This window comes from Hippoglossus stenolepis, chromosome 2 (genome assembly GCF_022539355.2).
Source record: "Hippoglossus stenolepis isolate QCI-W04-F060 chromosome 2, HSTE1.2, whole genome shotgun sequence".
NCBI classification, from domain to species: domain Eukaryota; kingdom Metazoa; phylum Chordata; class Actinopteri; order Pleuronectiformes; family Pleuronectidae; genus Hippoglossus; species Hippoglossus stenolepis.
In genome coordinates this window covers 19,100,099-19,114,438 of record NC_061484.1, presented here as the reverse complement: position 1 = coordinate 19,114,438, position 14,340 = coordinate 19,100,099, and the positions used below count along the sequence as shown (strand labels likewise).

The 14,340-nt window shown below is 39.8% G+C and overlaps 1 protein-coding gene across 1 annotated transcript; it reads right to left on the bottom strand.

The window, feature by feature from the left end:
• Positions 1-1,563: 1,563 nt before the first annotated feature.
• On the bottom strand, positions 1,564-11,609 carry LOC118116443 (tetraspanin-5). The gene is made up of 10 exons (XM_035168144.2): positions 11,130-11,609; positions 9,996-10,046; positions 8,299-8,445; positions 8,026-8,196; positions 7,794-7,919; positions 5,889-5,936; positions 5,062-5,178; positions 4,910-4,971; positions 3,824-3,876; positions 1,564-3,721 (listed from the first exon to the last, which is right to left on the bottom strand). The coding sequence occupies exons 1-9, from the start codon at positions 11,211-11,213 to the stop codon at positions 3,864-3,866; spliced, it is 819 nt and encodes a 272-aa protein (XP_035024035.1). The 5' UTR covers positions 11,214-11,609; the 3' UTR covers positions 1,564-3,721; positions 3,824-3,863.
• Between the last annotated feature and the right edge of the window lie 2,731 nt (positions 11,610-14,340).

The window sequence follows — 14,340 nt, the reverse complement described above, 5'->3', positions numbered from 1 at the left end:
TCAAAGGGATGCAAAATGACCACATAAAGACAAAATAATGACCATGAAGGGACACAAAACAGCTACACAACGACAGAACATGACCACACAATGAAGTCAGAGGGAGATTTCAGCCAGGGGGCGCTTTGTACATGCCCAGGGACCCATTGTATCATAATGACCTCCAGTCACAAGTTTCGATGAAGCAACATGTAGCCTAAGAGGTCACTATTCTAAGATGGAGCAATATTAACTTCATATGGCAACAATCAGTTCTCAAACCAAGCGGGAGCCAGTGGAGAGAAGAAACATCATTCAAAAAATGAAAAGGTCAATTACACAAAGTCAATTTTCACTGGGGGCTCTCGGGACAGGGAGTCTAAAAGTTTCATGGGGCGACAGAGCTCAGCAGACTTCTACTGTGTGAAAACTGTTTTCAGGAGACACAACGTTACTATAGCGACGTCTCTGGTTGTGTGATGATAAATGAAATTCACTGTAGCGTTTGGTTCGAATACATCTAACATCTGGATGAGACGCCTGCACACACATTAATTCATTACATGGGTTATATATCAAACCACAATCATGTCGCCAGGATAAACAACAACTGCAGAGTGAATGAAAGCGTTTGAGAGGAAGACTGATTGCATCAGCAGCAGTGAGTCTGATGTTGTTTTTCTATGCAGTCCAGAGAAGAGCTGCAAGTGACTCTGAGGTATCTGGTCAAAGGTCAGATCAGAGGTTTGTAACCAGCTGCTGATAACACTGCAAACACACACTTATCTGAGCTGCCTATCTACTTTAAATAGCTAAATACCTGTGATGTGTGGAAAGAAAAGAGTGCGTGTATCTGGATGGGATGTGACCATCTACCGTATATAAACTACACACTGATGACGCGTCTCCACTTCCTCCCACGATCCGGACATGAAGCAGAAACATATTGAATACAAATGCTGCCATCTTGCGTATTTGGAGTCAGAGTGTGCTCAGTAGCAAAGGGGGATGAAGCTGCTGTAGCGAGCTCCCACCAACACACACTTCACCCGTTTTTTATAACATCAAAAAACGAATTAAAACCAAACATAACTAATAAACTAATCAACCAACCTTAAAGGAAAAATGTAACATTACTGTGAACTACCTAAAATGACAGAAACATCTTTGAGAATAAAATACTTGAGGTGGACTTTGCAGCCAGCCACCAGGTGGCAATCAAGACCATTTGGCTTCACTGTCAGGGAGCTGCCATGCCGTCCATCTTTAAATACAGCTTGTTGTTGTGGTGGAGGTGAGAGGATGTGGACGATATGTGTGTGTGTCACTGGTTTTAAAGGGATGATAACCTCCTTGGCTTGGTTGTGTTTGTGTGGATGTGAGTGACTTTTGTCCACAGTAAACCCTCCATTGTTTGTCCTGTTATCATTACTGAATGATCCAGGAAGCCCCCTGATCCCATGGGCCTCTGGGTAAAAGGCTTTACTTTATTGTTTTTAGAATTATTAGAAAAAATAAATGTTGCATGTATAAGTGTGACAGAGAGCAACAAAAAAACATCACATTGCCACACAGACAAAAATGTAGAAAGAAACACATTTATTTAAGATATATATTTACAACTTGTCACGGTTCATTTACAAGTGTTGGGAGTACACATGAAACAAAATCATCAGGGGTATGTAGAAGGTACAAGTATGGCACTGAGTGGTAAGAAAGAGTGAGATCAGTAAACACCAACAATCATATCAAGCTCTTTAGTGGGGAAATAAAGATATTTGACATGAGGCTGCTTTGTACATTGATCAGAAGATTTCAAACTGCAGACATATACTGTTTAACATCCTTTGTGTAGGTTCAGGAAAAGCTGTGCAACCTTCACTTAATACTAGAAAAGGCTGCTTATACTTCCATGCTCCTGTTCTGCTTAGAGAAGCTTTTAACTGTAAAAGAACACACATATATATAAATCAGGGCATAAACAGCTATAATTTTCTTTAAATAGCTCAAAACTGAACTCTTGCATATGCGACATGTCGCTGTTAAAAGTTGTGCGACTGGGCAGCAAAGACAAAATGAACTCCAGTAGTGTAGCGTTGGCCAGAGCAAATTAAAATACTAGCTGAATCGTCACACTGTAAAACTGCGACGTGTACCGGATGCAAGACTTCAGATTCGAGCTATTTGCATTTCGGGGGAAAAAGAAATTAGCACGTTTATCCGGGTGAAACTAATATATTTTAAAGACGTGGCATCGGTACATAGATTTGCGTACTTCGCCGATGCCTGACCCGGCATTTTCGGCACTATCAGAGGCATTTCAGATGCTGGTATGGGAACACGTCTAGTTCTGTTATACTGTAGATTATAATGTGTAAAAGTCAAAGCATATAAATTGTATCTTAGTTTCCAAGTTTGCAGTTAAAAATGATGCTGGTGCGAGCGTCCGTGTGCTCTGATTTCAAGTACAACAAGATGTATTTATAAAGTATTTCTACGTTCATCAGGAGCTGCCAGCACGTCTTTTGTTTATGAGCCTTGGAATTAGCTTGTTTCCTTATTTTCCAGTGAAAACTTACAGATCAAAACAGGGGGGGGGGGATGACAACAAAAAGTACACCATCATTTAGGCAGATTTCATCAAAGAAACAAATCAATTAACAACAATTAAAAGAAATTTGAGAAAAATTAAAGAATAAACACTGATAAAAGGGATAAAGGTAAATGTGCAAGGAACGGCACAACACTTAAAATGTGCTGAAACATTTTTTTTCTGTCAGGCTGCTTTTGGACAAGATGAATCTGACAAATGTGAAGCACCATAAAGTTACAGATGCAGTTTCAAAGTTGTATTTTTTAAGGAAAGTGCCCCCTCCAGTGGCAGCTGCGTGACTAAAATAGTCAGTCGTGACATAAACTGAGTGACTGCAATGAGCATCATAACTTCATATGAAGATTAAAGTGCATAAGGCTGAGTTGTTTTTTTTTAATTATTATTTACATGCCGCATCTTCTAATTTCTTTCAGAATATTTAAAGATTTGACGTCACTGCCAAACTCATACAAACTGCAATTTTACCTACGACATCCATGATTTCCCTTCGTATTTCTACCTCAGCCCCACGAATCTGTATATATCTCTATGATATGAGTGTCTTCAACCCAAATATGCAAATACATTTTAAAGTAAACTCTCCGTAGCTTTTAAGTAAATTTCCCTAATTAAACATTCAACAAAGTGCTAACCAGCCGATTCTAGTGACAAATATATTTTTAAAATACTTTACATCAACGAAATAAAGTTAGGAGAGCCAATGTCCTACAAGTAGACAAAAGGCATGCAGTGCATTTCCAGAATCACTTCAGCTCTGTACACAACCCTAACATGCAGTGTTAAAAACCTGCAGCTGTGAGACGTATAAAACCACGAGCCTTTTATAAACGAAGTGCTACCTCAGAGAAAATGACAAATATACCTTCACATGTCCCGTCTACAAGTTCCATCATCATCACAGGCTGGTCTCCCACACTGTGTGTCGTCACACCTGCCAATACTGCATTTATACTGCATAAAGAGCTACAGCACATTTCAGAGGTGGTTCTTCATTCAAAAACAGGCCACGGATAACTCTAAAAATAACTCTAAGATTTACTATGTACATATGAAAGAGACTCGTCTTTGCTGGACACATCAACTGATTGATTTATTTCCGTTCAGTGCTGTTGTCCAAACTGCTGAGTCCTGCAGAAGAAACAAACTTTCAGTATAATGCGGCCCGCAGGGGAGGGATGGGGTCGATTAGTTTATTCTGAAATGTTAATGATGGAACAGAGTAGTACGAACCTGGTACATCCGTCTTGCCTTTGGTGCCTCTGTGGAGGTCTTAGGTGAACAAACTGCACAAAGCAAGTGGGCAGTTTTAAGAACAATCGAGAAATAAAATGCACAGATACAGAACAAGACTTGCTGACAGCTCTTTGAGGGGGTTACTAAGGTTAAAGCAACACTATGCAACTTTTTACTTTAAAAAAAAGCAGCTTTAAAATGAGTTTGATGGTTTACAGACTTGGAATAAGGAGAATGGAGCCTCTTTCATTCCCACTCCCCACCCTGGACATGATCTACTTGCTCTATGTAACATTGGTGAGAGGGAACCATCTCCTGTTCAAGAGTAATGCTGAACAGTAGATCAGTTTAAAAGACATTCAAAACCAGTGTTTATCTACAATATTCAGGGAAACTTTTATAGTATGAAGAATTCTAAACAGACTTTGGTGTATTTGATACAACTGCAGCTCTTCACCATTCAGTTGAGTTTCAGTTTGGACTGGGCCAAAAATCTTATCAAGATAACATTTTCAAATCAGTCAATATTGATAATCATCAGAATAAATGTCACATTATTATTTATTTTTTAGTTTAAAGGCAAATTCTTGCTCCTGAGTAAAGGTTGTGGTTTTAAACTCTTCTTTGTGGTTTAGGATTATCCCTCCTCGATGTGGTTGCACAATGGACTTTACAGATATATACTGGACTTTTGTTATATTGCTACTGATGAGAATTATATTGTGATCATTATTGATATTGTTTTATCACCCAGCCCTAGTTCTAGTTCTAAAAGTGGGACTATACGCAGTCAGAGCTACGGTTAACCCATTGACACACTTTGTTTTTTCTCGACATGTAAACAACACGAGTGCTCAGACACAGAGCCAAACAGAATGAATCACCACGTGTGGCTGCAGGGGGCGCTGTTACTGGGTAAAAGTTACATAGCGTTGCTTTGAGTGGAGATTTCTTGCAAGGTGATTTAAGTAAGGACCCTAGAAAAGGCCACAACCTGAACTACATCAGTCTCAAAATCCATTTGTCCAAGTCAGTCCAAGTACATATTTCCCTGAATTGATTTAAAGAACTGTTGATACTCACCAACTCTCTCTCACGGCGTCAATGTCACTCACGAGATTCTGCGCCAAACAGATGCCGAAAATCTGAGACCAAAGAAACAAACCGACATGTCAGATTGATGAGAAGTCGACAGAGATCAGATGTCAGAGCAAACCGCTGACACTGTTCCTCACCTGCAGTAACGCGATCCCAATAAAGATGCCTGCCACCACCGTCAGGTTGTCTTGAAGCCACTTCTCAAACTGAGGGACGCAGCCTTTGATATAAATGAAAGTTCGCTGCTCAGAGTCCTGGAAGAACAAAACACACCGGTCAGACCAATAATACAGCCTGATAATCACATGCAGATGAAATGTTTGGGCTTTTACTTTTATTAATCCTTGAAAAGCTTAAAATCTTAGAATTACTGTACAGCTGACAACATTTTTATGAAGCTTTTTTTAAAATGGTACCACATTATTCTTATTTTCATTACCTGGTTGTTAACACACACACACACACACACACACACACACACACACACACACACAACACACACACACACACACACACACACACACACACACACACACACACACACTCCACTCGCTGTTTTCCTTCTCTGACTCATTAAAACTGCTCCACTCTGCCTTTTTTTAAAGTCGAGAAAACAAACAGAGCCTTCCCCTTACATTATGCTTCTGTGGAGTACGGCCAAAGCTAATGATGCGCGGAGGGGGTTTGAATTCCCATTGCATTGCTGCAGCATGAGTAATACCACAGGAGCCAGTGTACTGATGCAGGGCCAGCTGCTGTGTTTTAGGGGAGTGGGGAGTTTTGGGGGAACACAGTGAAAGAGGAATATTGTTCCTGGGGTGGGGAACCTAGTGACCTCATCTAGACATATAAACTTCACTGAGGTAAAATAAGCGAGAGCAGCTCACACTCCTCGTGCTGTTTTATGGCTCCACTATGGTTTCAGACAAGGGGGGGTCTCAGGTTCTGCTAAGAGTTGTCTCACCGCTTTTGCTCGGATGTCGTATCCACACTGAGTGTTGATGACGTCCTCCTGTGAAGAGAAGTCAGTTCAAGTCAAGATATTTACAGAAATATAAAGTGAGCTTAGTGAGTTGATGCTGCCTGTATATGGACGACATGATGGCCCCTCAAAAGAGAAGCTGAAGCATCTCGATCGCCACCTGGTGGCTGGCTGCAGTATGGTCATAAATCTCGCCTCCTCTATGTTAATAGTGGGACATGGACCCAACTAAAATGTCAAAGTACAGGTTACATAGTTTTTCTCACTGATGGTTTTGTTCATTTTATTAACTGTTAACTGGTTGTATGGCATTTAATGAAAGTAAAAAAATATAGAAAAACTCCAGCCTCAGCTTTGTCTTATCAACTCGCTTTATAATTTGCCTGTGGCGTCATGTGCTGCATACATAAGCAGCACATGAACATAAACTGCATACAGCAACAAGTGACATGAAATCATAATTAAAATATACATTAGAACAAAACACTGATTTGTTATAATAAAACTTGGCCTAAAGATGCTCTGGTGTGTCTAATGTTTGACACACGCAGAAGTCAGTGTTCACTGGGTGTGTTAACATCCGGGAACATGGTGTTATCTTCATTTCCTGTTGGTGCAAATCATCATGAGGTGTTTCTCTGAAAGAGGGTGACCTCGCTGGAACGGCACGTCCTTATGTCAGCAGATGAAAACAGACTTTTGTGGTAAATGTTCTGCTGCTGTCACTGCTTTTCACAGTGGACAGCAGTTTTCTGCCAAAAAAAGTGCCACGATTTAAGTGAACTCCTCCCAGCCGCTTTGCTGCGCTGGCAGAGTCAGAGAGGTCTAAACACTGAGGCCTGGACATCCTGTTGGAAGTCAGCCATGACAGCCGACAACGTCAGTCAGGCTGCTGGAGGACGCTGATAACCAGGCTATCTGTCACAGGGAGGACCTTCACAATATCCCCTCCAACTGCAGACAGGGTAAACGTTTCAACATGTTAAACAGAGACCTACAGAGATTAAATTCTACCTAAGAGAAACAAGAACACCGAATTACACCCATGGCTTTTTAGTGTTTTACCATAAAAGGGTATTAACTGGTTGTGAATTAGAGAGACTTCCAGTTAAATCTTTTATTGTTTAAGGCCTGGTCCCCTGTCATCATTCTCCTGTCAGTCTTAGTCTCATGAATCCATTAATACTAGTGTAGTACAAGTCCTACAGACGAGATTACTGTAAACTTTCTAATGACCACTGCATCTCTCTAAACATCTGTTATGTATTCCCTCAAACACATAAACATCCAAGATCTCTCTCTCTCTCTCTCTCTCTCTCTCTCTCTCTCTCTCTCTCTCTCTCTCTCTCTCTCTCTCTCTCTCTCTCTCTCCCTCTCTCTCTCCCTCTCCCTCTCTCTCCCTCTCTCCCTCTCTCTCCCTCTCCCTCTCTCCCCCTCTCCCCTGGTGTTCCTCTGTCTCTCGTCTCTTTTCTCTCATGTTCTCTGGTGCTGGACCATCGGCCGTCCAGAGACCTCTCTCCCTCTCCTGGCTTTCAGTGCCTCATTCCAGATGTTTTGGATCTGGATCTTCATCCTCCAGGATCAGCCTCCTCCTTATCTCTCTCTCTGTCCCCCTCTTAGTGTTTGTTTCCTTCTCCTAGACGTATGAATGCTCTTGTATAACTGCTTTCGGACATGCACTGGACTCTGCAGTTCCTCCGTAGTTTCTCTGAGTATTTGTCCGAGTGAGCCACCTTTTCTCCACCTGGCCTCCTAGTATAGAGTCCGTTTTTGATGAGGGTCTGAGCACAGATTGTGTCATAATGCAGCACAGATTGTAAAGCCCATTGAGACAAATTTGTGATCTTAATAACTTTGGCTTGAGTTGTGTTTTTTGGTGACACATACCGCTGGATCTTTGGTGCAGCAAGAAAAGGGCACTCCACATTTCTCTCGACTCGGGTTCGAATCAGTGCAGTTGAAGTATATGTTCAAATTCCAGTCATCGGCTCCAAACGCTCCACAACACTCCCACTGCGAGTTTAAACAGACAAAAAAAACCTCATGTATATGATTCTCACAAGGTTAAAACAACACCGAGGTGAAATCAATACTCAGGATGAGGAAAGATCGTGCTCACATATTCCTGGGTGAAGTCTATCAGGTTCTGCAGGTCAATGTCGTCCCTGTACGCGCGTATGTTGTTGTTAATGAAAAAGTTGAGCTGGTCCTTGATCCAGTCTTTGAAGACAAAGGCCAGGACTCCTGCAGTCAGCTCCAGGAAGAAGATGATACCCAGGAACACGGAGAACTGAAAATACACAAACATTCACAGCTCTCTGAATTCCACTAATAATATTATGACACCAATGGAGGACTTAACCCCCTCTGACGAAGGCTTGAGGGAACGTACAAACTTGAGGAGGAAAGAGTTTTCCCGCAGCGCCCCGATGCAACCGGCAAATCCCAGGATGAACATCACGCCACCCACCACGAGGAAGAGCCACACGGGGTCGAAACCCCCCAGATCCGTGATGGACGAGATGTTGGAGAGAACGCCCTGGTGAGGAAGTAAAAGAGTGAATGGACAGAAGGGTCCCGTCATTGAAAGAGAAATAGTTAGAAATCCGATTTAAATCCATTCTTGTTAGCGAAGGTAAATCTAAGCTTCCATGCTTATAAACCCTTAAACTAGAATCAATCTGAAACTACTATCACATCTGTACAGTTAATATGTAAAAGGAACCAGCAGCATGTTAGCTTAGCTTAGCACAAATACCAGAAATGGGGATAAACATCTAGCCTGGATCTGTCCAGATTTAACTAAATCCTCTCTAAAGGCCTTAAATTCATACACAGTAGCTTGTTTGTTTAATCCACATTAAAACAAAGTGTTAAACTAGTAGCTTCCTGGTTAGCTCCTGGCTAAGAGAGACCCCAGCACATAGCACCTTCCATTGCACTTCAGTTTGTGTTTGGATTAAACAAACAGAAACATGTTGTGTTGATAAGTGAGCTCTAAAAGTGCAGATAGGTGGATTGTGTTACCTTTGGACAGAGCCAAGTTTGGTGTTTGTGCTACGTTAAGTCAAGCTAAGCAATGTTTATCTTCTTATCTAACTCTTGGCACGAATGCATGTTAGCTGAACTAAAGTAATAAAATGTAAAATATTCTCTGTTCCAGCTTTTCACGTGTGAGGATTTTGGCTTTTTTTTTCGTTTGATGTGAGAGTAAATTGAATCTCTTTGGATTCTGGATTCATTCAAAACAAGATATTTCAAAACTTCCTCTCTGGCTTTAAGAAATTGTGGTTGTCATTTTTTTACTATCTTTGGAAATTGTACTTAGTTGCAGTCATGTGTTGAGCATTAATCGTAAAATATTCGAAATCTTTAAAAGTAGAGCCGGACTGTTTTTTGGGAGCTGATTCCAATATTAGGGCGTAAAATATTCCCATACCAATTTGCAGGTATACAGAAAATTTGGCCAGATGTCGTTATCAAACCCTTCTGACAAAGATTGAGGGTTTATACATTTTAAAGTTTAAATGATAACACACACAACCAAAATATATAGAAATGTATGAAAATATATATAATATATAGAAACATATTATAAAATACATTATTTGACTTTTGTTACATAAAATATAAATGCAAATTCTTTCTGCATTTTTCATTCTGTTGAATGAAAGTTTTCATTGGTGCGTATCCAGAAAAATAAACTCTTATACCAGCGTGTCTGTGAATGGCTCAGCTCGGCCAACTCTGATTGGCCAACTGATAAATCAGACGGGCTCTTTTTGGAAAGTCTTCAGTGAAATCCAAGACTTTCCCTGGACTGTGTGTCCTCTTGTTACAAAACCACTACTGAGGCTACACAATGAATGAATCTGTGAAATGCATCAGATCCATTCAGAGCCTATTGTTCACAGGGTTGTCCCACCGGAAATCATGACATTCCTTTCTGATTCAGCCACTGCTTCCATTCTGTGCAGACAAACGGGTGTAACGACCAGTGGTGAAGGTAAATGACACCACTTAGTTCATGGATTTAAGTATTTGCACATGTCTTTGAGTGAAGAGATTCACAGTGTTCTTAAAACTCACCTTCTCGCTCCATGCCCACAAGCCAATGCCCAGAAACGCCACTCCAAGGAACTGACGGAGAGCAAGAAGAGAGAGAGAGAGAGCGGGATTATTTTTCTGTGACTGCAACATGTAGTGATCACCCAGAAGCACGGACACAGAGAAACCACAGAGAGAGTTTCCTGGCTCGGGTCCATTACTAAATATTTCTCAGCTCAGTCTGCAGCCAGCTGGAGACTCCCACATTAGAAAGCATCTTTAAAACGGCCCGAGCGGATTAGTACGAGTTTCCACCTACAGTGGAAGAGTTCAAATCCACAACTCAAGTCAGGATTCAGGGCATTTCGCTGTAAATCACATTATCTCAAGGCAACAGAACAAATTGAGCACAACAGGTGAACTGAAGAACAATTAGCAAATTTCATTTTATATCAAAATAATGTAGTGGGCTATTTTCAGCCATAATCAGCCCTTATCCATATTAGTGCTGTAACATAAACCTGGTTACGGTCATGTAACGTGTATCGTGTATCGTGTATCGTTTATTGTGTATCGTGTATCGTGTATCATGAGTTGCCCTGATATCCAGTCTGAATCGTTAATGAACTACATTACTTGAGCCATTATGTCTGACACCACTTCTGTTCCTCAGTATACTACAGAAGAAGCCAGTCTGGTTAAAAATGGGCCTTCCAGAAATTCCTCATAAGGTCAATGGTGTTTTCCAAACCACAGGAGGTTTGTTTTCTCTTTCTTTTTTTCCACTCAGGATGATCATTACTGCTCTGCCTCTGCTGCCTCCACCCAAACACCAGTGACACCCTGAAATGTCCTCACACGAACAGATGATGTTATCTCACTTCCAGAGGAAACCACGCAGCCCTTCATCAGAGCTTCAGCGAAACCCTGATGCTGCTGACAACACAAACAACACGGTGCGGGGGGAAAAAACAACAAAGGCAGCTGATACACGGAGCAAGTGCACATCAGGAGCAGGGGAGGAAAACATCCGTGATCACACAGCAGGAAAAAATAAAATAATAAAAAACACAAAGTGATGACAGGGGATTAGAAATCAAAGCTGCTGCAGATGGAGAACAAAAAGCTGTCATTTCAGAAAGAGGAGCTGAGGATTCACGTGCAGGCCGGACTCACCCAGAATATGATGTTGAATCCGAAGATGAAATACTTGATGCAGCAGCTCACCTCCTGAGCCTTGAAATGCTTCCCTGACATCATCTGGACGCCTTTCTATTGTGATCGTCCAACCTCAGGGGGAAATGAATCGCATCGATGATCCTCTGAGCGTCTGGCCGCCTTTTCTCCTCCTGGAAGAAACACCCTCTTTATTTCTAAAGGGCTCGACAGAAAGCGAACAGCAGCAGCGGCAGCGGCTCCGCTCCGTCTCAGCGTCTGACAACAAACATCATCTTCTTCATCTTCCTCATCGTGAATCTCCCGCTGATGAAGAGGCAGCGCGGCCCGAGCTCCTCCGAGGATGCACCAGCTGATCCCAGCTCTGCTCTCCAGCGGTAAAACCGTGCGATAAATCCCCCCGAAGTCAAACCGAGTCAAGCCGAAGGTCTCCTCTCCCGCATCTGAGCCATAATACAGACATGGCTGTTCTTTGATCGACGCGTGCGGGGGAGCCAATCGGGGGTCTCCGGTGGTCAGCGGAGGCGGGACTTCCTCCAGCACAGCGACCGCAAATAATCTGGAAATAAAACACGTTATGATATATAATTAATTAGACTATAATTTATTCATAGAGCACTCATTAATTAAGCTGATATGAGAAAAAAATGAATGTTGAATTATAACGTTATTATACCTGTTAAACAATGAAGAGCCAACGTGTGTAATAGCCCACATTTATTATGTATTCCATATATTGCATACATAATGAATGCAATATATAAAATACAATATTAAATATTTGTTTTATATAATATCTATTAGATTATGAAAAAATGATAGACTAAAACTGTAAAATAAAATGAAATGGAGTTTATTTCTGCAGAACAAAATAACATTTCTTGTGAATAATGACCTGAATTTCTACATTTCTATTCATTAATTTGAGTATTACATACATAATTAATTTCTTAATCTTTCCCAATCTGGTCTAAAACTGTCTATTCTCTGTTCATATTTTAGTATTTAAATAACATATTCTTACTTCTGTAATTTATTTTCAATGAGCCTCAGGGGAAATATAAATAAGGAAGTGATTTAATGTTCATGTCTGCTTTTATATTCCTCACTGCGTCCACAGTCAAACTAAACATTGGATTATATCATGGGTATATATTTTTATTGATTAATTTAAGCATGATTATATATTTTAGTAGTTTGATAACATCGCCTTTTAACTTATAAATAGTAATATAAATAAAGAAGTGATTTAATGTGTATTCTGCTTTTATATTAAAACCCTGGTGTCAATGTGCAAAATAAATTAAAAAATAAAATCTCAGCCACATAATTGGTCACAGTGTATACATATTTATGTCCACATTAACAGTATGTGGTAGAAGTCTGTGTATATGTAAGTTGTTTTGTGGGATTCCAGAGACAGTCTGCTGTGTAGCGCAGTGTTCACATACTCTTACTGTTCATTGTGTTTCTGGTTCTCAGTGCAAAGGGCTGTCAGTGAAAAGACTTTGCGCCCTAGTGGCAAAAACTGTCAGCTGCACCCTAGTGTGTCCGTCCATATCAATTCATGCAAATACATAGAGCTATAAAATGAATTGTAAATATTATTGAAGCATGCATTATAATTATTTTGATATTGTGTTGGTTTTGTAAAGAAAACACCATTAGTCAGTTTGAGTATATAAGTTTATTGCATAAAATAAAATAATACCTAATGTTCTAGTCTATTACAAATACTTGTTTATAAAACAGGATAAATTATGAAAATAAATATTTTACAGTTTGTCTGTACTGTCAATGCAAGCAGGAAAAAAAAAGAGATTACACACAAGTCCATAAAAAAAGACGACTCATTGTTAGGTGCTCATGATCATACCTCATGCCAAGACAAACATCACAATGCAGTGGGCACCATTAAACAGACACCTCGGATCACCCCAAGTCTTTTCTAACTTAATTCTCAACTTGTTTATATTAGCATACAGACAAAAACACCAACAAGGACTATTCTCAGGCACCACAACTACTTAGTTCACATTGTCAATATTGTCCAAAAAGATACAAAATAAAAAAAAGAAACACTGTTACAATGTTTGACAATACAAAAGGTAGCAATAGTACAATATTAAAATAATTCACCATTTAGGCCGGTGCTTTGATTTTGGCTGCACTTCACTTACAAAAATATAAGTTGCTTTGGACGAAATACTTGTTTTAAAAAAAAAAAAGTCACTTGAGAAAAAAAGGAAAATGGTAGTTTTCTTTGTGAAGTGTAATAATAACCCTTCATGTAAGGACAAATTATTTTAGTGGTCTGGACTCCCAGAAGCATTGTGAAACAATTAGTTTAACAGCTTGAGGCAGTTTTTAAGAACAACACGTACAACAATGGTTTGAGGTGAAGTGAGCCTGGTTTTGCTTTGAATCATCCAAACATATTTCCCTTTATAACTCTACATAAAGACTCTATTCACTTTTTAATCCAAGGGCAATGTTAGAGTTTTAGGGTCAGAGGTAATAAAAGCTTAACTTTATTATTTGACCTGCAATAAGCTACATGTACTACTTAATAATAATACCTTTATTTATAGAGCACTTTTTAAAATCTAAGTTACAAAGTGCTTTACAAATAAAGTGCTTTAATGTGACCAATACACTGTATTTCCCCTTGTAGATGAAACAGTTTACGGCACATCACAAACCTTCACTTGCCAGTAATCCATTATCCCGATTGATTAAGGCTTTTTTGCACAATTCACATAGTTTCAATGACATTTAGCAAAATGTCTCAAAACACTGAGCCTGGAACCCTGATGAGCAGTGGAAGAGGTGAGATGTCTGGGTGAAAAAAAATCCACATTCACATCTGTACATTAGCAAGTTAATCTTTGAGTAAATATCTGTAATGACCATGTTCTTTAATGCAACTTACCCAGAGGCTTTGAAAACCATTTTTCATCTTGTGCAAAATAAGAAATGTTTTAACTTGATTTGTCAATTCTTTTTTTAATACATTCTGATTTCACATTCTGGTTCTTTTAGATTTTGGCCAATATCAATGGGTACCTATTGATTGAGTACTACATCAACAATATGCTTTTCGTAGGAAAATAATTAGATATTACATTGTTAATAAAATATATATACAGGAATATATTAAACATTTGTCATATACTATTGCAAACAATCACTGTGGCATGCTGGAAGAAAA

Excerpts from the sequence above, each read along its gene's own strand:
- LOC118116443 (XM_035168144.2), bottom strand. The coding sequence starts at position 11,213 with ATGATGTCAGGGAAGCATTTCAAGGCTCAGGAGGTGAGCTGCTGCATC. Across the intron at positions 8,197-8,298 it reads ACTCTTTCCTCCTCAAGTTT|TTCTCCGTGTTCCTGGGTAT; the intron begins GTACGTTCCCTC and ends GTGTATTTTCAG. Across the intron at positions 5,179-5,888 it reads ACGACATCCGAGCAAAAGCG|GACTCTGAGCAGCGAACTTT; the intron begins GTGAGACAACTC and ends TTGTTCTTCCAG.